At 40.1% G+C, this 21,222-nt stretch overlaps 2 protein-coding genes across 4 annotated transcripts; one reads left to right on the top strand and one right to left on the bottom strand.

The window, feature by feature from the left end:
• Window positions 1-6,620: 6,620 nt before the first annotated feature.
• LOC148329994 (uncharacterized) lies at window positions 6,621-12,877 on the bottom strand. Of its 2 annotated transcripts, none has more exons than XM_088303938.1 (6): window positions 12,454-12,877; window positions 11,714-11,899; window positions 11,474-11,640; window positions 10,594-10,743; window positions 8,451-8,614; window positions 6,621-7,066 (listed from the first exon to the last, which is right to left on the bottom strand). In XM_088303938.1, the coding sequence occupies exons 1-6, from the start codon at window positions 12,625-12,627 to the stop codon at window positions 6,765-6,767; spliced, it is 1,143 nt and encodes a 380-aa protein (XP_088160064.1). In that variant the 5' UTR covers window positions 12,628-12,877; the 3' UTR covers window positions 6,621-6,764. The 2 variants fall into 2 exon arrangements, with proteins under 2 accessions (XP_088160064.1, XP_088160063.1); XM_088303937.1 differs by having other exon boundaries at window positions 6,629-7,066; window positions 11,474-11,643; window positions 12,454-12,868.
• Window positions 6,893-21,154, top strand: thumpd2 (THUMP domain containing 2). Of its 2 annotated transcripts, XM_088303936.1 has the most exons (12): window positions 6,893-7,079; window positions 7,407-7,467; window positions 17,626-17,764; window positions 17,836-18,102; window positions 18,183-18,289; window positions 18,454-18,531; window positions 18,615-18,667; window positions 18,745-18,832; window positions 19,013-19,084; window positions 19,175-19,289; window positions 19,368-19,488; window positions 19,555-21,154. In XM_088303936.1, exons 2-12 carry the CDS (start codon window positions 7,408-7,410, stop codon window positions 19,835-19,837), a joined length of 1,383 nt encoding a protein of 460 aa, XP_088160062.1. In that variant the 5' UTR covers window positions 6,893-7,079; window position 7,407; the 3' UTR covers window positions 19,838-21,154. The 2 variants fall into 2 exon arrangements, with proteins under 2 accessions (XP_088160062.1, XP_088160061.1); XM_088303935.1 differs by lacking the exons at window positions 6,893-7,079; window positions 7,407-7,467 and adding an exon at window positions 17,230-17,420.
• The last annotated feature ends 68 nt before the right edge of the window (window positions 21,155-21,222 follow it).

Raw genomic sequence — 21,222 nt, 5'->3', positions numbered from 1 at the left:
GGTAACATAAACGCTGTTGTTATTTTTTACTCAAAATAGATCATCTTTAATATTTCCGACTTCTGAAATCGATTTTGTATCTTGAAAATATCCAACTTTTTTCATCTCGAAATCTATTTTAAACTTTTCTCTCAAAATTGTACAACTCCTTCAGCTCTTCAATTTTGAATTTTAATCTTGAAAATATACAACGCTTTCTTCTCACACTGTAATTTTTTATTCTCATTTCATTGTGGTCCTAATTCTTTATACATTTCTGTTTTGTTTTTTTAGAGGGGTAAAGGCAATATCGGCTGATGTTGAATGAGAAAGATGGCTGATACTTCATGTAAAAGCTTTTTTTGCCATGAAAGAAATACAATTGTGTATATAATGTACAGTCTTATTAAACAAAATAAGCGCAGGTGGCCATCATCGCTACCCCTTAGGAGAAATATTTATTAAAGGGAAAAAGCGAGTCTGTTCAGTCAAGAATGACAGAGTTTATTGCCTTTGGTGGACGTTGCTTGTTTTTACATGCGGGACATTTAAGACGTTTTCCTCCATTATTTGTGTTGGTCTGCTTTCACGATTCAATTCACCTACTTGCTGTCATTCCCATCATGCTTTGCTCCATCCATTTTTCTCTCACGGGGTGCAGTTTGCCACTTTGATCATGTATGGTAAAATAGGGACTTTGATTTGACCTCTGTCTTCTTTGTGTAAATGTGTTTTTTGTTTTTTGACTGATTCTTAATATTATTTGTCAAAGACCAACGGGGAAGTTATTTGTGTGTGTGTTTGTGTGCGTGTGTGCGCGCATGCGTGCGTTTGTGCGCGTGTGTGTGTTGCCACTAACTGTGACTGCTCTCCATGGTACTTCTGATGAAAAAAAAAAAAAAATCCAATAAAATAAAGTTTGGGATACCCTGTTTCAGAGACACCATGAGTTCAGTGTTTTACTATCGTCTGTGTGTGTGTGTGTTGCTGTGACTTCCGGATTGTATACGAATTTATTCTTACCACTTAAATATTAAATATCATAAAAATGGACAACGTGATTCTCGAGAAATGATGCTATACCTTTTTTTAAAATCTTGAAAACATGTTTTAATCTTGAAAAAAAATCACGTAAAATTGACGGATCTCGAAAATGTGACTTTTTACCTCTAAAAGACACATTCTCATAAATTACATTTAATCTGAAAATATTGATTATTTGTTCATTCCTGTAAATTTACAACGCTTAAAAAAGGCAACTTTTTATCTTGAAAATATACAACTTTTTTCATTATGCTTTCTTCCTGATAAATCATGACAAATCTCGAAAATACACAAATATCTCATCGGTATATTAAGGTATGCGTTTAATCATTATTAGATTATTATATTATTTATATATTAAGTATGGCGAATCACAAAAATATCTAAGTTTTGATGAATAAAATACAACTTTTGATCTCAGATTTTTTTTCAAGCTTTTAAAAAATATATTTTCGGGTAAAAATTAATTTTTTTTAACTAAGACAATACGACACGTCCAAGCCTGGTAATGTTCATCCTTTTTACCATGAGCGTGTTCTTTCTTTTGTGCTGAGCAACCATCCACCACAATGCTAATTAACCATCTTGTCTTTTTGTGTAGCTCGAAAGTGGCTGATTAATTCTGTTTGCTAGATTGGTAATAAAGGAGCATTGTCTCCGCTCACTTTGCAATGCTCAACAGACTGTGGTGATGATGATGATAATACTAATAATGGTAGTGAAGTGGTTCTTCTGTCTGCTGCTATTGTTTTTGCATTCATGGACACGGTGTCCTCCATGTGGAAAAAGACGCTAGTAAACAAATATCCTTTGTATTAATTCCATCATGATAATTTTGTATCTTCACGGACACCTCTGCAAATCTAGGAGGCTTACAAAATGAGACTTCATTCAATAGGCCAAACAACAAATGAGAACTGGCTTGAAAATGAACTTAGTCGAACCACAAATCAAATACTTCGGCATGGTCTTATGGCCGTACTCCAAGGACCGCACGCAAAGAAAACACATCCACTCAAACAGACATCTCAGGAAAAGAAAACAAATCAAAGTCTAGTCAAACTCATGTCAAGTCGGCATGGTCTCACGGCCGTGCCGCAAGAACAAACAAATGGAAAGTGCTTGAGTAAGCCGGTTGGTTACACATTCACTTATAGAAAGAGAAGAAATAAAATCAGTGACCTTGTCGTCTTTTAATAAAGAGACACGAGAGTTATATTGGCATTTTGGCATGGTCTCACGGCAGTAGACCAACAACACGCATTACGTAAGACACATATTGACTTCCAGAATGGGAAGACGAACTAAGCCCGTCTTCTCGTTATACGCAGCCACATGAGTCTCACACTGATATGGTCTCAAGGCCATGCAGGTCACACACACACAAACAGATACAGAATGGGAAGAAAATACACAAATCTTGTCTTCCTCTAGTAATAAATTAAGAGACTGAGAGATTGGCATGGCGGTTCTCTTTCAGAATGGCAAGAAAACAAAATACGCAAGCAAATCTTGTCTTCCGCTTGGTTAAAAAAATTTAAAATAAAATGAATCATGAGATAGTCTCACAGCCATGCAGCAGTTCACACGCATAAAAAGTGCGCCGGTAAAGCTGTCATCGATTCACTTAGCGCATGAAAAGAAGCAAAATCAGTCATCTTTTCTACTGTTAACTTAAACCCACGAGACCCATATCAGCATTGTCTCACGACCTTGCCGCAACGATGCACACATGGAACCTGCAAACTGCATCAAATTGACTTCCTGTATGAGAGTTGCCACCGTTTGTGACAATCCATGTGTGTCACCCTCTTTTGGCTCCACATTAAAAGTCGTAAAAATCCGTCAATGGCTCGCCAGGTGCTTGACCTTCACCTGCCTTTTTGGTCTTTGCATCATCAAGTGCCGCCAACGCCATCTAATCCCGCTTCCTGCGTCGGGAGCAGCTGCCGGCTGGCACGCTGACGCCACTTTTTGGGCGATCCCCCGCAAGCTATGCATGTATTGAAGCCCTCGGTCGGGTTTGCTGAAGCAGCAGCTGCTGAGGTGAATGATGGTTTATTGTGCATTATGAAACATCCATGATATCATATTTCCCTTTTTAGTTTTGATTTTTTTTTTTTCAATTATTGATTGCATTATAAATTAACCAACAATACAGATTTTTTTTTAATTATTAATTGATATTATTTTATGATACTCAAGTAAGTGCTCTCAGGATAGAAACAATGTCTTGGCTGGTCCTCCAACCTCACATACTTCAGATTTTTTTTTCTTCCTCCGTTGTCTGTGCATACTTCAAGAGCTTGCTGACACTTCAATCGACAGTTTCTCCAAACACTTTGGTGACACCTGCTCTACGTGGAGGTAAGAAGGCAAAATCACTCTACTGTCTAGACGTGAATCTGGCTCACATTTCCTCGTCTCTCGACTGGATTTTTATACTGCCCTCAGAACGAGGCTGGAATCACAATGTGTGCCAGACTTTAATAGAACCCACCCACCACCGACACCGCCGTCTACAGGGAGATGCTCCACATGTCAATTTAATGTGGATTTCTGGCAGGTACAAAATGTCTCTGCTACTTTAGAGGAGAAGACGTATGAAGTGGAGAGCTTTACAGTGACGAAACATTATTATTATTTTTTTAGGTTTATTATTTTGAAACAATCCATAATTGCACATTTTTTTTTCTATTTAATTTGGGCTGTGCCACAGGGCTCTGTTTTTTGCCCACTTTCATTGTCATTTAAGAACGAGTTCAGTTGAAGTGCAGGTGTGGGCAAACTACGGCCCGGGGGCCACGTGCGGCCCGTTAAACGTTTTAATCCGGCCCGCCAAACTTGAAAAAAAATTCAATGAATAAACCGTGTTCATTTTCTAAATACTCTGGTGTGTCAAACACAGATATTTTGTGTAATGCTTTTGTTCATTTTCATTTAAAATGATTTTTTTTTTTTTTACCAAAACACTCCATCCATCTGCTCCTGGTCCTCTGTCAAATTCTAGAAGTCATTTTCTTTGTTCTTCTAAAAAGACAATTGCGTGCTTCACATTATTTTGTCCTGATCTTGGAACTGATATTGTATCCTTTCGGACTTTGCTTTCAAAATATTTGATGACCGCACACGGTGTCTGATGCTACCATTCTGGAAATAAAGTGAATTGAGCTGAGGGACAACTACAAGCAACTACGGAGCAATATTCCTCTGACTGAGATTGCAGATTGTCAAATAGTGACGGGCAGGAAAGATCCTTTGGCATTTAGCCGCAAAATCTCTGCTCCGAGCTAAGATTTGTGTTTCTTAGGCGTGATTACAGACCCAAATACTGTGTCCAACCTGGTTTAAACATCAGCCAACAGATGAAGTGTGTGTGTGCGTGTGCGTGAGTGCGCGTGCGTGGGTGTGTGTGTGTGTGTGTGTGTGTATGGTCATGTACAAGCAGCTGTTTCTCACATAACCACAGACACACACAAGCAGATTAGAATGAAATGTCAGGCAAATACCAGAGCCTGAACTCTGACCCCGCATCCAGCGAGCGTGTTGCCATTTCACATAAATGATGGCATTTTAAACATTTCCGATGATTACATGTGATGAAACACAAGTAGCGCCGAGGTGAAAATAAAAGGACAATTTAATCGTTTGCCGTTTGAACTCGGCGGTGACGGGAACAATGAGCTGTTTGACAAACCGTGCGCTCACTCTGATTGATTGTCTCTTTAGAGCCCGGTCCGAGTGACTGCGAGTTAATTCTGCCAAAGTGAAATGAGTTGAGCCGGCAGGCTTGGAAATCGATAACGACGTCTTGGACCTCGCTCTCCGCTGACACAGAACACACACTCATGTCTAGTTCTGTTCGAGTCATGGTGGAAATGAATGATCTTTTTTTTTTTTTTCATTTTATAAGTCGGTCATAAGTCGCAGTCCTCGGCCTCATCGAAGACGGTGACGACTTTGCATAGCGACAGAACGCGGAGCAGCTGGCGCTCTGGTGCGGCTAACAGAACTTGGACCTGAACATGCTCAAGACCGGAGAGATTATTGCGGACTTCGGGAAACATCCGTCGTCACAGCTGCCCCTCATGTTGTCCGACTGTCAACCGTCAAGACCTTCAAGTTCCTCGGAATTAGAGTCTCTCGGGACCTGAAGTGGGAAACTCAGATCAATTTTATTCTGGAAAGACCCACCAAAGGATGTACGGGAGCTGCTGGGATGGTTTTATACAGCTGTCACTGCATCACTTTTGTTTTCCTAGATTGATGATTTTTTTTGACGTGGCCATCTAGCAACTACATTTTCTTCCTAACTTCCTCTTTCGCATCTCTCGCCTATTTCCTTCCCCGATCGCCTTTATCAAGCACCCTTTCCAGCTATTCCCATATCTCTCTCCCCTAACATTTCTTTCTCCTACATTAACAACTTTGTTCTGTGCTGAGAGGCCCGTGGGCGGCGGTTGCGAACCCGTCGAGTGAGAGCGGCGCTTTTTCCCTTGTTGCCGCGGCGACGCGCCCGCATCAACAACCACCCGAGAAGAAAAGGAATAGCCGTCCATCCGTCTACGTTGAACAGTACGAAAGTCGGTAATCTGCCAGGCTGCAAGGAAATGAGGAAGAAGAGAGTAATAACAGCAATCAGGCGGCATTAGCGGAGCAGTAATTGGACTCACTGGTGGAGTGCTGAGCTATAGGGCCCACTTGTCCTGTACAAGCAAGCCGTCATTTGCCAGCTTTGGATGCGTCCTGACATCCTGTGACTTGCTCCTCGTCTTCCACTTTGACGCACACTCACATGAATCGACGCACACGACTGGTGTGACAGCGGAAGTCATGTTTTGCGCGTTTCAAACTGACACTCTGCCTGCGAATGTCACACGGCGTGTCACGTTGCCTTCACGTGGATTCAGTTAACGTCACCATTAGAGGCGAGCGGGATTGAGAAGGTGACAACTGCGCTGTTTATGTTTAGTTGCGCACAGAAGGTAAATATTCGACATTTCACGTGAAAAATGCCAGATTGTTACAATTCTGGTGTTCCGGACACAAAATAAGGTACGTGTCGTGATCAGGTAAATGTGGACTCAAAGTATGCTGTGCCTAGCTCGCCACATATTTCCATCATCAAAAATGCTGTAATATTCATTGTATTAATTTAGCCATTTTGGCACTCAAATTGGTAAATCAAAACGTTTTTTCTCTCGATAACTAACTGATTAATTTATTGTAAAAAAATAATATGTTGTAATAAAATAAATAATATTGTAAAAAAAAATTGAATTTATTTTATTTTTATTTAAAAAATCATTCTAATAAAATTGCTCATAAATATGAAGTACTATATACTAAAACATGAAAATTAAATATTTCATCCATCCATTTTGTCTACTGCATATCAGTGTTGTATGTGAGCTAGCTGCTGTCTCCCAAAATGTACAAATAAAATACAGTTTGTTTGTTTTTTTTAATTTATTTAGTTTATCCTTGCCACCCCTTTGTTGGAGTTTACTTCAAACATAAAACAAAGAATTACACGCTGTAAACCACAATTTTGGTGTAAAGACACTAGCTTAATGCTAACACACAATGCTAAACACCATAGACCGGCTAGCGAAACTAGCATCGATATTGCATTAACTATTCAATTCAATGGCGAATGACGATTGAGACACGAGTGGTTTGAGTGGAACAAATAGGGGCAAAGCAAGGCACCACTGTACTTTTTTAAACAACATTTTTTTTTATTTTGGATTTTGATTTTCCGCACTATGTGTTTCCACAATACTCAACTTCAACTCTTCATCACTCTTATCCTGTCCATCCTGTATTTCTACCCTGTGACCTTCACGTCGTCTGATCTCTTTGGCAGTCCCCGTCAGAACCCCCGTCGGTCCGGTTCTCAGCGCTCTCAGCTTGTCGCTGGCCTCGGCAAAGTAGTTCTTTAGCTCCTCCACGGGTCCCTCTTCGGAGAAAAGCTGGTCCACGTACGCCTGGGCGTACTGATCCGAGGTGATCAGGTCCAGGTTGAGCGAGGACGACGAATCTGCAACACGGAGGTTAGCAAATGATGTTTAAGTGCTTTGAAAGCCCACTTGTCTGCTGACTAAGTGGGCTGCTGAGTCAAATGAAATAAAAAAAATTAAAAAAAAACGAAAAGTGCAGTTGCGGTTCCAAGAAATGTTAAGTAAAGAGAAAGTAAAGTTTGGTGGAGGACTTTTGTGAACCTGAAAATAACATGTTTTTAGTTTTGCAATAACGTGGACTGGTGGAAAGTGAATGGAGCGAGGTTCCCAAGCCTGGAAAATTTATTGCATCACTAACTTATGATGGGTTCATATTTTTTTGCTTCTCATTAATATTAACAATTTTCTCTTATTTTTCAGGATGTTTGTACAGTGCATCTGGAAAGCATTGACAACGCTGCGCACAACACACCATAATGAGGTGAAGTTTTTCTTTTTTTTTTTTTTTTTTTTTCAGAAAAAGAACAAACAATGAATCACATGTAGCAAGTTTGTCACAGCCTCGAAATTGAGGTCAGGTGCATCATGTTTACATTGATCATCCTTGTGAGGTTCTAACGACTTAATTGTTGTTCACCTGTGGGGAATTCAGTTGATTGGACATAATTTGGAGCGGCACAGTTGACAGTGCATGTCGAAGCGCAAACCAAGCATGAAATCAACTGCAAGACATTGTTTGTCCCGTATGTCAAAATCTGGGCAGAAATACTTCAGCGTACTTGCAATTTGCATTTTGTTGTTTTTGTTTTATTTTCATTAGACAAATTTAATTTAATAATATTAGATATCGTTATGTGTAGTTAATGCTTTAATGCTATTGTTTTGATGCAAAAAATTATCAGTGTGTGTGTGTGTGTGTGTCTATGTATGCATAATATATTAGAATATTATTATTTGAACATCCCGCGACCCTCGTGAGAAGCGGTTCAGATGATGGATGGATTATTTCAACATTCCTAATATGGTATTTAGCGTTTTTTTTTATGATACATTACTGTACATTTCCACCTCCTGGAAAGTATCTGTAATTTATTTTAATTATGTGAGTCTTATTTTTAAAATATTTCATTTCATGATTTATTATTATTATCATTGAATATTCTCTAATTAAAACCATACTTGCACATCATTTACTAATTAGCACAACAATGCTTCCCATCCAGCCATTCAATATATTTGGTTCTTTTATTTTATTCCATTTGAATTTATGTTATAAAATGTACAAAATATACATTTTATTGGGAATATGCATGCTTTATCTGAAAAAAAATCAAGGGTAATAAATAAAAGGTCGCAAATCAGTTATAAAATGTAGTTCATTCTCCAAATTAGCACATTTGCCCCTAAATAGCAAAGTTTATATCACTATTATACTTAATATTGGCTGCGAGCGGCAAACACTACCTATCTCGGCCTCCAAGGCGGCGAGAGCGACGCTGACGCTCTTTCCCGTCTCCTTGTCGCTCACCGACAGCCCCGTCATGGATCCTTGGTCCTGCAGCTCACATGACAACGCAGGCAGCTCTCCTCGGCATTTCACCACACACACCGTATTGCGCTTATAACACCTACAGAAGACATGTTGGAACATGACAGGAAAAATTCGATAGTCCAGTGTTGCTCTTGTTTTTTTTTTTTTTACCCCGCACATCTTATATTACTACATTATTGTAAGATGCTGGAGCATTGAAGGTGTGCTTAAATATAGTAAAGTGAAAAAACAGTGCTTGAATAATGATGAAATAATTTAAAAAAAACTGAATAAAATGATTAAATCAAATGTTTTTTCACTGTTCTTAACAATTGCACTGTACTAGCTACTATAACAAAATGCGATGCTGTTCAACGTATGATTTAGTGATTCTTGCACGTACCACTAGAGGGAGCTCTAACACTGCACACTTTCCATTGAAAGCCGTTGTAGCATTTATTCTATATCGTGCTTGTAAGCCGAAAGTGACAGGACTTGGGGAGAAAAAAAACAAAAAACGAGAAAGACACAATTGTTCTCCTCATGCTCTGAATTGTCAGAGGACAAAAAATATATTGCTACATGGACCATAAGCTAGATGTCAAGGATATTAAGAAAAAGAAAATGATCAAACGGCTTTCCAAAATTGTCTCGATTCAGCCGCGAATGACAGCAATAACTCGCTTAACGGTTGTCTGACATCTCATTTAAAAAATATTTTTTCTTTATACAATCGCAGACAATTCCTGTCTCATTTAAAGCCAAACCAGACACTTTTTATTTGGAGCTCATCTCGCAGAAGACAGCGCTTAACAACCCCTTCAGATGATTTCTTTTTTTTTTTTTTTGTTGCAATCTGACAGCGCAGTCGTCTGTGTTTGTTTTTAATATACACGCACACCTCACACCGAGAGTAGTCCAAAAACGCTAAACGAGTAACAGTGCGTCGTTTAGGCTGAGAAAAGTAATGAAACGTCCGTCTTAAAAGCGATGTTTTTTTTTTTTTTTTCATTGTTGCCAAACAGACATGCCATTAAAGGTCATTGTCATGATCTGTGTATTCCTCTCCTCAGAAAAACATCCACTATTTTCATGCTCTTATCTGAGAAAAGTAATAGCGCGAAAAATTCTTTGAAAAACACACAAAGTCCAAATAAGTGCCACAAACCGTTTCATGTTGTGATTCATTTTTTTTCATGTCCTGGCAAAAAAAAAACATCCATTTCCATACTGATAAGCGCATCAAGTGAGCTAAGTCACGGCACACTGAAGCGCCACATTTTGTCCTTTGATGTCATGCAAAAGCACTTTTCAAGATTTCTGTCAAACAATATGTTCATCGTGCATAATTTGCACTTAGATGTGGCAAATAAGTGTCGAGAAACACACAATCTATTAAATGCTGTAAAAGGTCTCGGCCATGTCCTTGCAAATCACGTTGAGTATTTTCAAACCAATAAATGGACTCGGAAAAATACTTTTGTTGAAAAGCAGGCACGCTGTGATTGTGATTGTATAATTTGTTGGTGATAATTGCTTCTTGGGATAGATTGTCATTTTTATCTCACTAGGTGATTCCAGGCACTACCATGATTGGAATATTGTGTTTATCTTGTGACGAAAAACATCACACAAAAAAAGAATAATAATAGGACGTTGAAATTATTCAATTTTGATGCCATGTTTTGAAATTGCAACACGTGTGCTGTGGTCTTTTTGTTGCGATTTATTTTGGGGATCTCGTTGATTTCTTGCGGGGGGGGGGGGGGTTAGGGTACTTTTTTCGTGGGGGTGAGGGTGATTCAGCCTGTTATTTTGTTTGTATTGGCAAATTTCATTCCTTGTGCTACTCACCTTGGAACATCCAATATTTCGGTCCTAATAAGGGTGTGGCCTGAGAAAACTCATCGCACAGCTGTGTCGAAAACTTTTTGTCTTTGATTGAATGAAAATTTGCACGCTATCAAGTGCCGAATGCCAAAAATGAAGCGAAAGACAACAACAACTTCAACCGGAGCAAATCTATCATTTTTACATAATTCCGTATACTGCTTTAGTATCCTCAGACTGTCTTACCTGTAAGCGGGTACGATCTGTGTCAGGTCCTCCTTGTATTGCTCCAACACGGCCCTCGCTGACAAGGGCTCCTCCCGCGCCTCCAGGAGAGCCAAGTGGATCAACATTTGAGTATGGAACGCTGCTCCGCTAGCCCAGAACCTCAAAGACCTGGCGGTCCCAAATATGTAAGTACAACAGAAGCCAATGGCGGGAAGTATCAAAGTAAAAATAAGTTTTTTATTTTTACTGCCTACATATGAAAACAGATGTGTACTTTTTGTCAACCTTCGCAGCTGTTGAAAGTCAACCGCTTCATGTAGCAGATTAGTTGACAGTTTGTCTCACTTGCGACCAAAATGTATCTAGCATTAGCCTCAAGGCTAGCTAGCCGTTAGCATGGTGGGAATCAGATGCTATTCCGGTAATCTGTGTTGCTTAAGAGTACTGAACTAAATATTTCAAATGGAGCTAGATCAGTAAAGTTTTCCAAACGGGTTAGCCAATGACTGCTGAGTCATGACTTTGAATTTTGAAATAAATCAGAGGACAGATAATCAAGTAGTCTGGACCTGAACCAGGAAGCCGGTGTAAAGTGTTACTCGGATATTATCGCCATGATTTGAGAACCCATCTCTTGCTTCTCTCAATTCGCTATAAAGTCTGCTTTCTCACTGTCGCCAGGTTTTTTTTCCAATTTTTTTTTATCGTTTTAGTGTTATAGTTTTTATCAGTCCCTCCTCTCTTGTGACTTCTTCCTCGTTGGGTGTTATGTTTCCTCGTTGTTATGTTTCTTATTCTTCCTTTTTATTGGATAATGTAAGATCACGCCTGATTTCTGTCTGGAGAACTTGAGGTATTGGAACAAAATCCTTAATTTTTTTTTTCTACTTCAACTCACTGAGAGTCGCAGTCTCCGCCCACCAGGGAGATCTTCAATTTGGTCAGGGTGAGGCTGAGCTGGGCCTCCATTCTCAGAGAATCCTGGATCAGTCGTGTTTTATCGGCCAGGTTGATCCTGCAGCGTTTCAAGTATTCCTCCATGACTTCTTGAAGCTCCCGCATTCTCTGCTGGAGATCACATTTTCATTTTACTTCCATCCAATGAGTTCTATGATCCGATCCTATAACAAGCCTTGACCTGGCACGACGAAGAACCGCTCCCTTTCTTTTTCGCCCCCGACGAGGATGCGACAAGCAGGTCCATTACCATGGTAACGGCCAGTCCCAGCAGCCCGGCCAGACGGGGCTCGTCAGAGAATGAGGATAGTCGTCCAATCAGATCCTTTAGGTAGGTGGGTGCCCTGCTGCCGATGTCACCCTGCAGCTGAAACCGGGTCAAAATGTTGATGGCATGAAGACGCTCACAACTGCTCGAGGGAGCTGTCGTGTTGTTTTTTTACAGATGATAAAGAACATATGCATGTAATTATTGTTTATTGTCTGTTCATATGTGGTGATGCACCATTTAAAGCAGGTGTGGGCAAACTACGGCCCGGGGGCCACATGTGGCCCATTAAATGTTTTAATCCGGCCCGCTGAACTTGAAAAAAATTAAATGAATAAATCTTGTTCATGTTTTATTTTCTAAATAGTTTGGTTTTTCAAAGACACATATATTGTTGTCATGCTTTTGTTCACTTTCATTTAAAATCAAATTTATTTATTATTTTTTTTCTCCGATGAAGTGAGGTTACCAAAACATTTCATTCACCTGCTCCTGGTCCGGCCCCTCTGTCAAATTTTAGAACCCATTGTGGCCCGCCAATCAAAAAGCTTGCCCACCCCCTGTATCTAATAAACGTCTAATCACTGCCCACATACAATCAGAGGCATATTTACATTTTTTTTTTTAATGCTGTGATGCAACATGGCATTAACCTGCAGCAGTTGCGCCTGGAGGCGTGCCTCGGGGTCTTCGTTGGCCAGCAGCAGGGGGTGCACTACGCTCAAGTTCGGTACAGCTCCGCCCTCCAGCATGGTCCGGTACAGAAGGTTACCAATGGCATGTTTCACCCCACAGACCTCCTCTTCCGATGACAGCAGCTGGCCCATGTTGACGTCTTTAAGATGCCAAGCTAACCCTTGACATAAGCATGTCGCATTACTTTCATCTGAGCTCTTGCGTGTCGCCCTCTTCCGAGCTTCCTGTCCCACTTCCTCTTCCTGCTGCAGTCGAGTCGTTCCAAGACAAGACTGCTGTGGAATTTATCTGAGCTGTAAATGTTGCCCTCCCCCTAGCCACGAGGAGCAGGACCGATCGGCATACTGTGAAGAGACGGCCCTTTAAAGCCACTGACCCTCGAAAGCTTGCTGACCCCTTTGGATTGCAAACCTTTAAAGAGTAACGTGGTTATTCAACACTTCAAGTCTTCAAGTGCTGTCTTTGAGCGGAGGCAATTGAAACTAATCCTCTTCATGCTAAAGGAGTAGAAGAAGCCAGAGGCACCGTGGGATTGGAAGTAATAGCTACAAACTGACAAATAGGCCAAGGGCTTTTTATTTAGCTAAATGGAACAGAGAGGCCTTGGTGGTGGTGTTTTTTTTTTTTTTTTCCATCACTAGATTAAATATGGGGCAAGAGACTGTGGGAATTTAGGTGGCATTGGAGATGTTCTTTGTTATCTGGGACAACGGCTTGGTGGAGTGATACGCTTCGTGACGGCAGCTCAAGTTACAGGGTGTGGGTTTTTTGTGTTTGTGTGTGTGTGTGTGCTTATTCTTGTTTTTCAATCAATACTAGCACTTAACTTGTCCAGTTCTTAATCATTTGCACTCCATCAAAGGACAAAAGTTGCAGCCTTATTGAGACGGTAAGTTATTGCTTTTCTCAGTCAAAATATTTACAAAAACAAAAATATTTCTCTTTTTTTTTTCTTTTTTTGCCGATATGAATTGCTCAGTTCTCAGCAAGGTATCCACGGATTGGCATGGCGTGCTGTAATATTTTCACCCATTCACTCCCTAATTAATTTGTTGTTCTTGGCATCTTTGGTTGGCAACAGTACCTCGGCATTGACAGTCAATTTGGGATTTCAATTTCTATTTTTGCGTTACGCTACGGAATAGCTTGTCTGTTTGTTAACAAATGTAGGAATGTGTACTCAATAAAAAGATAAATTGTGCAGCTCTTCCGAGGCTGATGTGCTATTATTTTTCTGAACACTTATCAGAACAGAAATGTTTGATTTTAGGGGGATGAAATTGTGGTATTTCTGCTTAATGGCATTTTAATTTTTTTTTTATTTGCACTCAACCAAAGGACCCTTGCTATTACTTTTTCTATGTCCAAACAGTGATTAAAACTGAAATATTGGAGGATTTTTTTTTTAAGCATTTACTTTTCTCAAATTATAAAATTATTTTTTCTGCATGACGATAAAAAAAATTTAAAAAAACGGCAATGAGTACAATCTCCTAAGTGCATCACCAAATAATGCACCCCGTACAAACCAACAGATATAAATGATGTAACAGATAAAAAAATGAGACATTTTTGCATTCTTTATCCATGGCAACCTGCTCCTCCCTCGTTTCAATGCAAAAATTGATGTTTACTGTTCTTTTTGTGTGTCCTGCTGCTGACTCACTCCTGACACGCTTCACGCTCCTCCGGGAGTGATGAATATTTCAATGTGCTTATATCACACACACGTAACATGCACAGTCATCTCTTACCAAAGAGATGCATTCATTCATTTACTCCGACTCCACCTTCCTTCTTTCTAAAGGTCTCGTTTGCATTAGAATTTGACGATGAGAGGAGCTCGTCACGAGGAAGCTAATAAAAGGATCATGAGGGAGAAAAAGTAAGGAAAGATAGAGATTGGGAGAAGGCGATACAGCAAAAGGGAAATTAAAACTTGGAGGCCAGACGCGTTAATCCCGATTCTTACTTCATGAGGTGAGCCCAAGTCGGAACGTTTGGGGAGAGATTAAGACAAGAAAACAAGGTTTTAACCTCAAGATGAACTCTTAAATTGTCTTGCGGGGATTTCAAACTCATATTGGTCCGTGATTGTTTCATATTTCCTCCAAACAATCACACACAAAAACACACTACTACTAAATAAATAAATAAGAAGGCTTCTTGGTAAAAGAAAAATCTAAATTTGTCCCAAAAAAGCACATAATTGATTCATTTTTCATGTTTCAAAACAGTTCTGGTATATCTTACCCCAAAGGCTAAGGCGTTGTGACAAGGCGAGCGGTTTCTATTTTCCGAAGCGCAGCCCAGAATCGAAGAGAAGCCAAAAATCAGTTGCATGCATTTTCACGCGTGCAAATCTCATTTCATACTCTATACTTTATACGCTGGTCAATTACAGTGCGGATTTGTGCGTATGGTGCATGCAGCACTCATCACCAAACACCACATGACCCACCTCTCTGAGCAATTGTGTCAGTACCTCTTATCAGAATTTACCACTGCATGTACTGTATATTCTCTCTCATTTGTGAAAAATAACTATTACTGCAGTTTATTGAAAAATTTGTGAAACTGCGTGTCTCTAGGTTTCTATCACACTGCCCCCTGGTGGCCAAGGTGCGCACACCTGGAGCAGCACAATGTCGGTTGAATTGAATCAAAATCTGTATAAATTTGAATCGTCTTATTGGTCAAATTCACCCTGGAATATTTTTTATAGTTCCTAAGAAATATACATAACATGGGGTTCCTTCCATCAGGTAGTTTGAGATCCCGTCTTCACTTTTAGATTTAATCCCTATATAGCGGCAAATAGTACGCCTATTTTCCTTTGTGAAATCAGGCAATTCGATTAAATAACGGCAGACGCTTCCATCTCGTGTGAAATTATGCAAACTTGGCAGCCGGTTGCATAATAATTTCGCTGCCTTTCAGAGTCACATTAAAAGCCTTAAAACTTGTCATGTGTGCCTGTGAGATGGATGGTGATTATAATGACCCTGAAAGCCTCTCTGCAGGTACATTTAAAACAAGATGAATGGCTCTCTTACTGCTCAGCTTTTCTTTGTGACGTTGCCCACGCAACAGCTTTCACCGGGATGTGATATGCGACGTGCCTGTGCAGAACGCCAATATCAATTCTGCTTTTCTGCTGCTGCCATTTGGCATAATTAGACCTGCTGCTGCTGAGTGGACACACAAAATGGATGCTGTGTCACATGCGTGTCACACTGGCTGACGTATTGCTTAGCGCTAAACTTGTTTCATCCATGCCAAGGTTGACTGAAATCAATGTATGGACTAAACGTACATTAAAATGCAACTGCATCATGTAAAAAATGTGTCCATTTGGAGCTGTGTCTGGCAAATTTCCTTGCATAACCTGAGAACATGCATCCAAACGCGGAAATGCTGCGTGAATAGTCTTTTGGGGGCCGTTTCAACAAATTTATCACCGAGACGCATCAAAATATATAGCCTGCAGTAATTGATGCATTTCCCTAATTTAATAATACAGTGCTGAGAATTTTTTTTCATGGCCAAAAAGAAGGGGAAAAAATTTCATTATTTAATGAGTCATCCAGAACAGTAAAAACTCCTCTGACATTTTCTAAACCCAGTGACCCAAACGCTCGCATTGATTTTTCAAGGTTTAATCAAAGGTATGATGTTTTTCTGAGGCACGTCAATACATTTCATTACGCCGAACAAGGGTGAAATCTGAAACGGTGACCCGGCAATCTGGCCGCATTGGTCTTGGGTGAGGTAGGACTGAGCATTGTAATTCATTTTCTATATGTTTTGTCCTCATTAGGTTTGTTGTTGGGTGATCTGCAGCTAATCCCAGCCAGCTCTTGTCAAACAAAAAAGCAAGGCCACTCACATTAATGAACAAATTTGAGTCTTCAATAAACCTTACACGTGTGTTTTTGAAATGTGGAAGAAAGCCAGATGCTCATAACTGCGAGTTCAACATGTTAACCACTGCACCAACATTATAATATAATATAACATAATCTAAAATGGGTGAAACAGGGCGATCTGACCTTCGATTTAGATCCCTTGACATTTTTAACTGTCCCCTGGGTCACTTTAGTCCCGAAGCGACGCCTAAAGTGGAAATGCCATTTCAAAAGGCCATGGTCCATGAGTGTGCATGTTAGTGCCTCAGCCCCTCTTAGTCAAGTCACTACACTGAAATGGCTTGAAATTAGGTTGATGCTTGAGTGTGTACGTGCGTTTATGAGCACTCACACGCTATTAAACAAGTAAAAAAATTAATTTATCTCTGAAAAAATGTATTGGGTGTTCTATTGTTATTATAAATATTATTAACATTATTATTATTTTGGTTAATATTATTATCTCTGTTCGTTACGTCAAACAATTAAAGACCAATAATTTAATGTGCTTTCGCAATTAAAATTTGGAAATGCCGTACTTTATTTAAACAAGCAATTTACATATGTCAAACAAATTACACTCGTAAATCAAGGCTTCATTGTATTAAAAAGTCAACCTGTAACTGAGGTAAGGTTGGTTTGGAACCTGTTTTTATCAATTATTATTAATTAATAAAATAATTAACATATTCATCAATTAGAGACATTTGTACTTGCTCATAGTAAAATAACGTGGTAAATTTTACGTGTTGTCCGAAAGAGACCCCTGCTGGAGCATATAATGAAGTACATTCTGGTGACGTATTTCCGCTTCCGGTATAAACAAACCAGCTAACATGGCCGTTCATCATGAATATGAGATGTTGCCTCCGTTTATCGCCTGATCAAACTTTACAGTGAAAGCAATGGTCAACATGTGCAACGAATCGAGTGTCATTCACTACTTTTGTACGGCCGGTTACGGGATGGAGCAGTTTGTAGTCGACGAGGTGACGAACAAGCTGGATGCTCATAACGTGAGTGGAGACTGCTACGTTAAGAAAATGTTAAAGGCTTGTGGTTGGTTATTTGCCATTCATGACAAATAACGCTACGTGGCGAGTTGCCGGTTAGGGCAAAATGGCCACTGCGATTTAAAAAAAAATAACATTTATAATAAAAGCCTTGTGCTTTTTTTTATCAGACTGCTTCAGCACTAGTACATATATTATTGTCTTGCAGATTGAACGGTTGCAAGGCAAAGTGTTGTTCAGCTCCTCCGCACACATCTCTTTAGTGAAGGAGCTCAAGTCCGCGGAAAGACTCTTTTTGTTGATGAAGCGAGACCCGCCTCTCAAGCTGTCTGCTCACGCCAACCCAGGTAGCCACCACCCATTAAAATTGCATGCGAGAAAATGTTGGATTTAATGGTTTTGTATGCTATGTTCACAGCCAGAGTCGCCTCTGTGCTTAAGTCCACACTGGTTGGTGACCTGCACCAGTGGACCAATGCTGAAATGACATGGAGGCGCCTGCAGGGGGCGGTAGCAGACAAGAAGAAGGAGAAGGAGGGCGAAGAGGAGAGGAAAGTGGAAGAGGAGAAAGTTTGTGGGGATGAAAATGGAGATGACTTCCAAATCATGAAGAAAAGGAGAAAGATGGACTGCGGAGATCAGTACGTCGCCACGGAAGATGACTTCACAGCGGGAAAACATTGCGGTAATTATGCTGAATTATTTGTTAACCATCCCGTTGTGTTACACTTTATTATTTATTTATTTATTTATTTATTCATTCAGACCAGAAAAAAACAGCACCACAGGCTAACTGGCATTCTTCTGACCCACTTTCTTTTCGGATCAGCTGCAAGTGTTCTGGGTCTGTGTCCCGACATCTTAGCGTTCAGGTACGGTTATGTCATTTTTAAAAACATGAATTTGGGTGAACATGAAAAAAACATTTTGGTTTAAAGCTGACATTACTGGTGAAACCTTTGCACTCTGACAAATCTACTAAGAAATTCAGACGGATATTATAACATATATGTTTATCATAATATTAATTTTGTAGGGGGTGAGTAAAGTGCTGGGAACCACTCTGAGTGGACAGTTGGGTTGGAAGATTGATTTGAGGAACCCACAGATTGAGGTAAACCAACAGATTATTTATTTATTTATTTATTTTTCCAATTCTTTGTATGGTGTTTAGAGCTGCTTATTCTTGCCCCGCAGATTACCGTGTACTTGATGGATGACCATTGTCTGCTCGGGATACCGCTCACCAGGTTAGCCCTCGCTGAACTGACACCAAAAGGAGATCTTGAATGCATTTTAAGTTTTAAGTTTTGTTTGTTTCCATCAGATTGCCGCTTGCTAATCGGTGCTACATCAAAAGAACTGGACTCAGGTCCACAGTTGCTTGGGCTATGGCCGAACTGGTTCAAATTCAGGTATTAGCACAGTCTTTAGTATTAAATGCCTCAGATTTTATTTTTAAATCATCAAGTCCGCATTGGTAAATATTTGATTATTTTTAAGTATGACTTTTTTTATTGATTCAATTTAAAAATGTAAAATAATGAGCATTAATACATTAGCTATAATAGCAGGGTGTGTTCTGTGCTACCCAGTCAGATTTCCTTGTTCTCGATCCGATGTGCGGTGTGGGAACCATCCTTATCGAGGCAGCACGAGAACACAAGGTTACTAATTATTAGTTTATTACAGTATAAGTTAATCACCACAGTTATAATATAACAAATATTTGTTTTCCGTCTGAATTGGAATTTCAGCTCGCTTGTTTCCTGGGTTTGGACATCGATGACGGACAGCTGCACAAGGCCAGTGAGAATGTTGCATTCGCGGAGTTGGGAGACAGGATGCACCTCCTAAAAGCGTCATCGACAAGTGGGGAGTCTGGTCAAAGTTATCTAGAAATGATCAATCATGTGATCCTCTAAGACTTCCAACTTTGTCGTCTGGCAGATATTCCTCTACCGAATGCGAGCGTAGATGCGGTGGTCTGTGACCTGCCATTCGGCAGGAAGTTTGGCACCAAAACCGACATAACCGCCAGTCTGCCACTCATCCTCTCTGAGATGGAGAGGTCCGTAGAACCTGAGACCTGCTGATTGCTAAGAAAAAGTCAAATTTCACAACGCTGTGCTTGCAGGGTCCTCCGGGTTGGCGGAAGCTTGGTACTCCTCCTGAGTCCTCAGCTGTCGAGTCTCCTGAAAAAACTCCTCACGCGGCCTCATGCGGGAACGCAGGACTCCGGAAACCAAAAAGAAGCGCAGGATGTCACGTCAACTCCTGCGCGGGGAAAAGAACCTCAAATGGGGATAATGACAGAGCCGTGCCCGTCTCTCTCCTCTCTGAAGCACCAGGCCACTTTGAGACTCAGCTTAGGTACCATCGATGGACTTCTACATAAATATATAAAAACGCACATTTAATTTATCTGGGTTGGGAATTTTATACTAGCGTTATCTTCAACTGACAAACGAATGGCTAGGCGGAGTCAGGGAGTCACATGACCATGCATGATCTTTGCTCCGCTGCCTTGCACTCAAGTTTTCAAAGAGACTCTTTTATACAAAAACGTAGCGTAAATTCATATTTACGTACTTTACAAATAGGCCAGTCCACTTTTGAAGATAGATGGATGGATGGACTGTGAAAAAAAAAAAAGAACCGCAATGTGGTTGTCTGTGTCTGTCTAAAGATTTTGACATTTCAGCCTACAAGAACTCAAGATGGAAATTGTTGTTTCATCTGTACTGCTAATCTCTGTTTAGTGACGTGATTGTGCTGTTTCACAAATTCAAACAGTTAATTTAAGACCATTCCAAGTCACTGAATCCCCCCTCCCTTTTTTTTTAAGATTTCATTCATTTTGTTGGCACAGTCTAAAAACACTTAATGTAAAAAATAATAATAATAATGCCTTTATTAGTCCCACAATGGGGAAATTCGAGATTCGAACCCAGGCCTCCTGGGGAGACTGGGTCCTGAACGCGGCGCCTTAGACCACTCGGCCATCCTGGCAGCCACGAGATTCGAACCCAGGCCTCCTGGGGAAACTGGGTCCGGAACGCGGCGCCTTAGACCACTCGGCCATCCTGGCAGCCAAAGCTTAATGTTAGAAAACTGCGTCCAATCATTATCAAAATTGAGATGTATATCTCTGCTTATGCCAACCTCTGAAAATATCGAACCAATCGCCAATATAAATATTTTGGATTTTTTTTGTGAAGTTTGGTAGCGATTGGTTGTAGATTTCCAACATTAAGCCACGTGAAGCTTTTTTACACGCACATTATGCGCTTCAGAATGTCCCTTTTTTGTTTTAGCTAAAGTAATATTGTTGGCAATATCTGAAGTTGGACATTCATATTTTATATTTTGTCTATTTGATGTTTTCTGGTTTTAAATAATGAATCATTCGGTATTCAACAGCGGGTCATTACTTGAGTCTTTTTTTTTTTTTTGACGAGTACTTACTCTTGTCGGTAAATGGAAAATGACTCTACTTGAGTCTTATTCGAAAGTACAGTTTTTGGATATCCTTTTCATGTCTGTTATTCTGTAAGACAGAAGAACGATAATTTAATTACACGTCTGCGACACAATTAACATCACGGTTGCGGATTGCTTGACATCTATTTGTCATTTGACTGTTGAAGGAACTGCTAAATGGTCCACTATATAAAATTCCCAAAACAGCATCGTGATTCGGTAGTACGGGATCAGTAAAAGATTCTCAAAACCTGGATCATATCCCGCTTCTCCTATCGCCAACGTTCCGCATGTGTATAACAGTGGGCATTTGATTGTGTAA

This window comes from Idiotropiscis lumnitzeri, chromosome 9 (genome assembly GCF_059441095.1).
Source record: "Idiotropiscis lumnitzeri isolate Australia: NSW breed Sydney's pygmy pipehorse chromosome 9, RoL_Ilum_1.0, whole genome shotgun sequence".
NCBI classification, from domain to species: domain Eukaryota; kingdom Metazoa; phylum Chordata; class Actinopteri; order Syngnathiformes; family Syngnathidae; genus Idiotropiscis; species Idiotropiscis lumnitzeri.
This window is presented reverse-complemented; position numbering and strand designations above follow the sequence as displayed.

Coding starts and splice junctions, on each gene's coding strand:
- LOC148329994 (XM_088303937.1), bottom strand. CDS start 12,627: ATGGGCCAGCTGCTGTCATCGGAAGAGGAGGTCTGTGGGGTGAAACAT. Junction 11,644..11,713: donor GCGGTTCTTCGTCGTGCCAG/GTCAAGGCTTGT, acceptor TGTGATCTCCAG/CAGAGAATGCGGGAGCTTCA. Junction 8,615..10,593: donor CAGATCGTACCCGCTTACAG/GTAAGACAGTCT, acceptor TGTCTTCTGTAG/GTGTTATAAGCGCAATACGG.
- thumpd2 (XM_088303935.1), top strand. CDS start 17,310: ATGGTCAACATGTGCAACGAATCGAGTGTCATTCACTACTTTTGTACG. Junction 17,765..17,835: donor GTCTGCTCACGCCAACCCAG/GTAGCCACCACC, acceptor CTATGTTCACAG/CCAGAGTCGCCTCTGTGCTT. Junction 19,290..19,367: donor CCTAAAAGCGTCATCGACAA/GTGGGGAGTCTG, acceptor GTCGTCTGGCAG/ATATTCCTCTACCGAATGCG.